This window comes from Buceros rhinoceros, unplaced genomic scaffold, assembly GCF_000710305.1.
Source record: "Buceros rhinoceros silvestris isolate BGI_N320 unplaced genomic scaffold, ASM71030v1 scaffold8014, whole genome shotgun sequence".
Taxonomy (NCBI): Eukaryota; Metazoa; Chordata; class Aves; order Bucerotiformes; family Bucerotidae; genus Buceros; species Buceros rhinoceros.
This window is the reverse complement of record NW_010407649.1, coordinates 128,767-137,135: the sequence shown is the minus strand read 5'-3', so window position 1 is coordinate 137,135 and position 8,369 is coordinate 128,767. Positions and strand designations below refer to the sequence as shown.

General features: G+C 53.3%; 2 protein-coding genes across 2 annotated transcripts in view; one reads left to right on the top strand and one right to left on the bottom strand.

The window, feature by feature from the left end:
- Window positions 1–642: 642 nt before the first annotated feature.
- On the top strand, window positions 643–7,017 carry CTNNB1 (catenin (cadherin-associated protein), beta 1, 88kDa). Its single transcript, XM_010134554.1, has 15 exons — window positions 643–702; window positions 1,146–1,373; window positions 1,503–1,756; window positions 1,846–2,084; window positions 2,180–2,381; window positions 2,515–2,659; window positions 3,093–3,196; window positions 3,282–3,620; window positions 3,871–4,029; window positions 4,296–4,415; window positions 4,533–4,683; window positions 4,772–4,893; window positions 5,145–5,205; window positions 5,857–6,077; window positions 6,245–7,017. The coding sequence occupies exons 1-14, from the start codon at window positions 690–692 to the stop codon at window positions 6,063–6,065; spliced, it is 2,346 nt and encodes a 781-aa protein (XP_010132856.1). The 5' UTR covers window positions 643–689; the 3' UTR covers window positions 6,066–6,077; window positions 6,245–7,017.
- A 396-nt stretch (window positions 7,018–7,413) lies between these two features.
- The window catches only part of ULK4 (unc-51 like kinase 4), a 127,889-nt gene continuing 126,933 nt past the window's right edge, over window positions 7,414–8,369 (bottom strand). The window contains exon 36 of the mRNA XM_010134555.1: window positions 7,414–7,498. Within this exon, the coding sequence (XP_010132857.1) occupies window positions 7,414–7,498 (85 nt within the window). The remainder of the gene's footprint in view (window positions 7,499–8,369) is intronic.

Below are 8,369 nucleotides of genomic sequence, written 5' to 3'. Positions count from 1 at the left end.
GACAGAATTTGTTTATAAGGCAGGTTCAATTTTCAGTTTCTCTTCAAGGAGGAGTATTCTATGTAGGAAGAAGCCTTTCCTCTTGTGGTACCGGACAGCAATAAAAGGAGGAGGTTCAATTCGGACTCCTTAGGTAGTCTGTGTACCACTGAAGTAATGGCAGCCTCCCTTAAATGGTCATTGTGGCTTTCTTTCCCTGTGGAAATCCAGGGTGCAGCCCTGTATCAAACAGCTTGGCTAGTATCTTAAGAGTAGGGTTTTTTCGAGGGGAAACGAGAAAGTCTGATATTAAGCCCTTGTCTTTGTGGCATGTCAAAGCAGTGGAATTTAATGTCTGGACTTAATCTTATGCCAGGATAGAGAAGTGAAAAATGGCTTTAGCATGGTCAGTTCTCAATTAGTTTTTTCTCTTGCAGCTTTAAGAGGAGAACATGTCTTTACATGTAGTCTGCCAGAAAAAGTCTGGGTGATGCAAAAAGATGAGACGCATCACTGTCCATGGGGGTCTGAATGTATTCAGCGTAGCGATGAAATGGCAAGAAGTGCGAAGGCCTGGTGTGCAGTTCTGGTGTTGCAGTGTGAAATCCTGTCTTACTAGCTAGCTCTTCAGCGCTCAAAGTTCTAACCTTGCCCTTTTCTAGGGTCTCTGAAAGGCAGCAGGAAGGAGTTCTGGGAGCACAACAAGGGACATGGCAACCCAAGGTACGTAATGCATTACAGCTTCTGTTACTAGAATCCAGCAGTTTAGTGAAGAGCAGTTAAACTGGCTCCCCCTCACCTTTAAATCAGTCGGATTGAATGATGTCTGCCCTACTACCGTAATTAATACCTTAGACAAACCCGTGCTCTTTGTTTGTCATCATTTTGGGTCCCTTATGTACACTGTGGAAAAGGGAACCTCTGAGTGTTAGACTGAGACAGTCACAGCAGCAGTGATGGCCCGGCCTGGTGGTCGGGTTTGTAGATGGTGAGATGTAAAGCCTTGGTTTAAAACTGCTGCCTTACTTGCAGTGCTGCCTCTGCTGGGTTGAGATGGTTGTTTCTACCAGTTCATTTCTGTTTACGGTCTGTGTCATGTCCTGAAGGATTAATATGTGCTGGAGTAATTGAACTGGACTTAATTGTTGGACAACGATTTCTTACAGCCGACTTGATGGAGCTGGATATGGCCATGGAGCCTGACAGAAAAGCCGCGGTCAGTCACTGGCAGCAGCAGTCCTACCTGGACTCCGGAATCCATTCCGGAGCCACCACAACCGCTCCCTCCTTGAGCGGCAAGGGAAATCCCGAAGAGGAGGATGTGGACACGACACAAGTGCTCTACGAGTGGGAGCAGGGATTCTCACAGTCCTTCACCCAGGAGCAAGTCGCCGGTAAGGCCTTTTCTATTACGCTGCTTTGCTTTGACAGGCAGCATAGCAATGCAGAAACTAAGTTACTGCCAGTCCCGAAGGGGAGCTTGTTACTCCGAGCTGGAGGTGATGAGTGACTTTGTTTTCCAGATATCGATGGCCAGTATGCAATGACCAGAGCTCAGAGAGTGCGTGCAGCTATGTTCCCTGAAACACTGGATGAGGGAATGCAGATCCCATCCACGCAGTTCGATGCTGCTCATCCAACTAACGTGCAGCGCCTGGCTGAGCCATCCCAGATGTTAAAACACGCTGTTGTCAACTTGATAAACTACCAAGATGACGCTGAACTTGCAACTCGTGCAATCCCAGAACTGACCAAACTGTTGAACGATGAGGACCAGGTAGGCGGTGTCCTTGCCTCGGTGTAGCACACGTGTGGAGCTTCTTCAGTGACCATAAGAGTAACAACTTTCTTCCCGTGTTCGCGTAGGTGGTGGTGAACAAGGCTGCCGTGATGGTGCATCAGTTATCCAAAAAGGAAGCGTCTCGCCACGCTATTATGAGATCCCCTCAAATGGTGTCTGCTATTGTACGTACCATGCAAAACACGAACGATGTGGAGACAGCCCGTTGCACCGCAGGCACACTACACAACCTCTCGCATCACCGTGAAGGCTTGCTGGCCATCTTCAAATCGGGAGGCATCCCTGCCTTGGTTAAAATGCTCGGGTATGTGGGCTGCTGCCGTGGTGCTCGGGCGGTTGAGCTGGTGCTGGCAGGTGCAGGTACTCACGAGCTGCGGGGTCTGTCTTTCCCTTCTGTAGGTCCCCGGTTGACTCCGTGCTGTTCTATGCTATCACAACTCTTCACAATCTCCTGTTACACCAGGAAGGAGCCAAGATGGCTGTCCGCCTAGCCGGGGGGCTGCAGAAGATGGTTGCCCTGCTCAACAAGACAAACGTCAAGTTCTTGGCTATCACAACAGACTGCCTTCAGATTTTAGCGTATGGCAATCAAGAAAGTAAGGTGAGAGAGGGCAAACCTTAAAGGCACAGACTGTTCTCAGAGATGTGTAACTGGCGATGGGCGTGAGCCAGCAACGGTGGCTGCTGGTGCGGGTGGGAAGGGACGGATCAGAGTGACTTCTGCTGTCTTTCAGCTCATCATTCTGGCAAGCGGTGGACCCCAGGCTCTGGTGAACATCATGAGGACCTACACTTACGAGAAGCTATTGTGGACCACAAGTAGGGTGCTGAAGGTGTTGTCAGTCTGCTCCAGCAACAAACCTGCCATCGTGGAGGCTGGTAAGTGCTGCCTGCTCCCTGAGTAGCTAAAGCCGTACAGTGCTTCAGGGTCAGCACTTTCCTCACAAGAACAGAAACTGCCAGCATGAAAAACTGAACTGGGGCTGGTCCTCCAGCCCGTAACCGGGTTTGGAGGCCTTTAGCAAACAGAAGGATGAAGGGCAGGATGTTTGAAGTAAGTCTGCCTCGTTAACTGGGTGGTTTGGTGGCTGAGCATTGTCAGAATGATCCCCTTAGAAACATTCACACATCTAAAAGCCCCAGTGTCACAAGAAGAGTGTCGGGCTTTTTCTGTGTGATGGTCAGGGCATGGCCATATCACGATAGTAACACCAAGAAAGAGCCAGAAGCTTGAGACTTCAAGGAAAAGGAGGACCTGGCTGGTCACAAGATGAGTGTCTGAGTAACGGTGTCCAATCTTGCCACCTCCTAGGTGGGATGCAGGCATTGGGACTCCACCTCACAGATCCCAGCCAGCGTCTTGTCCAGAACTGCCTCTGGACTCTCAGAAACCTGTCAGATGCTGCAACAAAGCAGGTAAATGGCTCTTCTGAAGGGATCAGGATCAAAAGCCACCGCTGCAGGAGAAAGGGACTGACTGTTTCTCCCCTCCTCCCTGCAGGAGGGCATGGAAGGCCTCCTAGGAACGCTGGTTCAGCTCTTAGGATCAGATGATATTAACGTTGTGACTTGTGCCGCTGGCATCCTTTCTAACCTCACCTGCAACAACTACAAGAACAAGATGATGGTGTGCCAGGTCGGTGGCATCGAGGCTCTCGTGCGCACAGTTCTGCGGGCCGGGGACAGGGAGGACATCACAGAACCCGCAATTTGTGCGCTCCGTCACCTCACCAGCAGACATCAAGAAGCTGAGATGGCTCAGAACGCAGTTCGTCTCCACTACGGGCTCCCCGTGGTGGTGAAGCTCTTGCACCCGCCCTCACACTGGCCTTTGATCAAGGTAAGTAACAGCTTTTAGGGTGGGAAACCAGTGCTTTTTTACCAGAACTTCAGCTGTGAAAATACATTCCCCAACCCTTTGGAAACAAAAAGTACTTTGTGTGCCCGGGACATTGCCTCAAGTGAGCACTGTGGTGGTGTCCCTTAGATTTCAGCATCAGGCATCAACCACTAAAAAATTGCTAAGCCAGTGCACCCATCATGGGTGGGTTGTTTTTTTTTCGTAACTCCAATCCCTTTCTCAACGACAGGCCACCGTGGGTTTGATCCGCAACCTGGCGCTCTGCCCGGCCAACCACGCGCCGCTGCGTGAACAAGGTGCTATTCCCCGGCTAGTCCAGTTGCTGGTTAGAGCCCACCAAGACACCCAGCGACGTACCTCCATGGGCGGGACGCAGCAGCAGTTCGTGGTAAGTGGCTGCCAGCTGAGGGGAGGTGCCGGGCCGGCCTCTCGGACCCCGTGTTTGTTGGGGTGCCTCGGCCATGGGAAGCTGCCTCGGGAGGAGCTCCCCCGAGACGCTTCGCTTAATTCAGTGGGATACACTGGGCTGACTCCTAGCAGGGTGTGAAGGTGGACGGGCAGGGGGTAGGTGCAGGGATGTTGGAGGTTTTGACAGTCGTTTTTAGAAGATGGCACATAATCTCTTGACTTCCTGTCTCTTCCTTCCCCGGCTAGGAGGGAGTGCGCATGGAGGAAATAGTCGAGGGCTGCACTGGAGCCCTGCACATTCTTGCACGCGATGTTCACAATCGGATCGTCATCAGGGGTCTCAATACCATTCCGCTGTTCGTGCAGGTAAGTCGCGGCTCTGGACAGGCACGAGGGGAGGCAGTAAAGCAGCTCTGCTGCGCTTCCTCCAGCTGCTGGGTCAGACTGTGCTGCAGAGCTGAGGAACCTTGTGCTCTGTTGCAGCTGTTGTACTCTCCCATCGAGAACATCCAGAGAGTAGCCGCAGGCGTGCTCTGCGAGCTGGCGCAAGACAAGGAGGCGGCTGAGGCCATTGAAGCGGAAGGTGCCACTGCTCCTCTCACAGAGCTGCTTCACTCCAGGAACGAGGGTGTCGGTAAGGAATGTTCCAGACAGTGTGTGCAGTTGTGTGAGGAGGTGCTGGAAGACTCGACCTCTGCTAAACACCCTCCTCCCTTTGACAGCCACGTACGCAGCCGCGGTGCTGTTCAGGATGTCTGAGGACAAACCCCAGGACTACAAGAAGCGGCTGTCGGTGGAGTTGACGAGCTCTCTGTTCCGGACTGAGCCCATGGCCTGGAACGAGGTGAGTCCTGGCTCTGGGGGGAGACCTCCCTGGCAGGTCCTTCCCTTCCAGGGGCAGGTGGTGATGCCGTCAGTGATCCACCCGTGCACGTGGCAGTGCTGCCTTTACTCTCTCCGTGTCTGGGCTCAGTGACCCTGTGGCAGACGGCCTTAGAGCAGCGGGAGCTGGGGCAAGCTCCGGAAAGGTTTGAATTGGTGCTGGCCTGGAGACCTGATGTTAAAACGGTTTTGTACCTTTCTGTGTGCATCCAGACAGCAGATCTCGGACTGGATATCGGTGCCCAGGGAGAGCCTCTCGGATACCGCCCGGATGGTAAGTCTCCTCTGTCCCCTGGGCTTGGCTGCGGTTGGCTGAAGTCGAGTCATGTGCTGTTCTCCTTGGAAAACCTGGCTGTGACGTGACTCTTCAGGGAGGCTGGGGGGGAGCTGCCTCCTGAAATCACCCGTTTCTGTGACGCCCCTGGCAGCACTGCCACGGGAGCTGGAATGGCGGGTGAAACTGGTGCCTCTTGCCCGAGAATCTCCTCTGAGCTCTTGTTGGTGGCAGCTGTTTACAGATGGATGTGACCATTCCACCAGCGCAGCTTTCCTTTAAAACAAGGCTGCTGTTGAAGGCACGAGCCCGTGAGTGCCTGCAGCAGGACCAGTCGCCTCTCCCCAAGGACCGGTCTGGCAGTCTGGGAGCCCGCAGGAGCTGGGCGGGGGGTGGCTGAATTTCAGCACTGGTGATTGCGCAGGCTGAGGGCTTGGCTCTGGGCTGCTGTGGGCTGTGGCTGCAGCATCCTGCAGCGAACAGGGGCCGGGCTGTGAAGGACAGGTGGCAGAGGGGGCTGGACCAGGCTGAACTAGAAAACGATACATGGCCACAAGGCTCTTCCCAGTGCTGATACCTGCAGCTTCTGCTCCATCGCACATCCATTAATAAGACCTTTTTTTCTCGCTGTGCTACACTTCCCTCCCTCAGATCCCAGCTACCGTTCCTTCCACTCTGGTGGCTACGGGCAGGATGCCTTGGGAATGGACCCCATGATGGAACACGAGATGGGCGGCCACCACCCTGGTGCTGACTACCCTGTCGATGGGCTGCCGGACCTGGGCCATGCCCAGGACCTCATGGATGGGCTGCCCCCAGGGGACAGTAACCAGTTGGCCTGGTTCGACACTGACCTGTAAATCATCCTGTAGGTAAGAAGCTCCACCCTTGACTTGCAAACCCAGGGGATGCTGGGGGCAGGGAGGTGGTGGGTGGAAGTAATTAATTAATTAACAGACCTGTCCTGTGCAGGGTGAGGGGTGGTGAGTTAAGCTGCCCTCGGTGGCAGGGCTGACACCCTGTGTGCTTCCCCCTGCAGCTGTTTCATCTGACCGAACTCGCATCGATGGGCCTGTGGAGTGCTGAGAGGGCTCGAGGGGTGGGCTGGTATCTCAGAAAGTGCCTGACACACTAACCAAGCTGAGTTTCCTATGGGAACAATTGAAGTAAACTTTTTGTTCTGGTCCTTTTTGGTCGAGGAGTAATAATACAAATGGATTTTGGGAGTGACTCAAGACCCGCGGCGTGCACACGAAGGGATTGCAGATGGAATTTATCAAACCCTAGCCTTGCTTGTTAAAAATCGATTATTTTTTTTAACTCTGTCATGGTACTGCCCTTGCTTGCTTTGGAGTAGCCTTTTCTTTTCGCAGTAATTGTCGTTAGGTTTTTTTTAAATGTCTCTGGTAGTATTAAGTTATAGTGACTATGCTACAGCATTTCTAATTTTTAAGGATTGAGTAAAGGTGTAGAACACTAATTCATAACCGCTCTAACTGTATTCTGAATAAAGTGTAACATTGTGTAGCCTTTTTGTATAAAAAACAACTAGACAAATAGAAATGGTCCAATTAGTTTCCTTTTTAATATGCTTAAAATAAGCAGGTGGATCTATTTCATGTTTTTGATCAAAAACTTTATCTGGGATGCGTCTGGGTAGGGGCCAGTAAGAACCGTTTATTTGGAACCGTGTATTGGACAGTTACCAGTTGCCTTTTCTCCCAAAGTCGTTGTAGCCTGCTGTGATACAGATGCTTCATGAGAAAACACGCAGTTAGCAAATGGTTCAGAATTAAAGTCAACTTTTAATTCGCTCCGTGTCAAGTTATTTCAGATCAAGTACATGGCGGTGGGAACAGGTTCTGTAAGAACATCTCAGAGCAAAGAACAGCCCCCCCCAGCCTTTCCTGGGGTGGATTAACTGCCACTGGTGAGCTATGGACAAAACACCCTGTGAACCACCGTACACCTCCCCCACAGCTGCTGTCCTGGGCCTGGCCCAGGCAGGGGTGACCAACAGTACCTTCTCCTCCAGGAGGGAACGTGGGGTACACTGCAGTGACTGGTGGCTGCATTTGTCAACTATCGGAGCTGCATAAAATGCCACGAGGTAAAGCAGTAACCAAAACCTCACCCTTACAGGGATCTAAACAGCAGACAAACACTCCCCAAACCCCTTCCCGCAGCCTCCCTCATACACCCAGGAGGTCAGGGGCTGGTCTTCATCTGCTCACGTCCCACCATCCTCAGGATTTCAAATGCCAGAGAAGAAACAGCAACATCCGTGTGAGATCTGGGGACAAAAACCAGGAACAGCTGAGGCAGGAGCAGTAGTTCAAACCTGACCAGTCACTTGACACAGCTTGGTGCAGCAGCTGGCTCCGCTGCCCAGCAGCCGGCTGCCACCCCATGTTTCACCATTCTGTGACTTATGCTCCCCCAGGTGATGAGTCTGCCGCCGAGGGGCTGAGGGAGAGGGCGAGTGGGGAGCCAGCAGTGCCGGGGGGTGGTTAGCGACTCCACCTTACAGGTCTGCTCCAGCCTCAATGTCTGCTCCAAGTGTGTCTTTGATTCCAAGAAGCTGCGCAGCAGAACAGGGCTGGTGAGGCATCGCTCTCGGAGCTGCCTGTTCTGAGGAGCTGAGGCTGTACCGGGCAGGTGGGGCTGACACTCGCACGTGCAGTGCAGCCGCAGGAGAGCACAGAGAGCAGGCTGCCATCCCTGCAGGGCCCGGCCCCTGAGAAACGAGCACAGCACAACCCCTCCTTGGTCACCTCACCCCGTGACAGTCGGTGGGTGGAGGGGCCGGGGAGCTCAGACAGCTCCGAGGGTGGCTGAGCTCCAGCACGGTTAATTTATTGTCACACAAAACCCCGTGAGTCAGCAGCTGAGCACGCAGAGGGGCGCAGGGTTTGGTTAGTCCTTGTGCATCTCTCGCCACAGCCCAACAGCTCCGCTCCACCTGTGCCCGCATGCCCCCGTCCTCCCAGTGCAGGGAACACCTCAGCAGCTGACCCACCACCTCAAGCACAACACCACCAGAAATACTCTCTTAGTGTTTCATCAGCTTGGCTACAACTGGCAGGTTCCTCTGGCACAGGGGTTTAATTCACCCAGGAGCCCGACGCCGCCCCACAGCCCGCGGCAGCGAGGCGGGCGACACC

Excerpts from the sequence above, each read along its gene's own strand:
- CTNNB1 (XM_010134554.1), top strand. Across the intron at positions 1,374-1,502 it reads CACCCAGGAGCAAGTCGCCG|ATATCGATGGCCAGTATGCA; the intron begins GTAAGGCCTTTT and ends TTTGTTTTCCAG. Across the intron at positions 2,382-2,514 it reads ATGGCAATCAAGAAAGTAAG|CTCATCATTCTGGCAAGCGG; the intron begins GTGAGAGAGGGC and ends GCTGTCTTTCAG.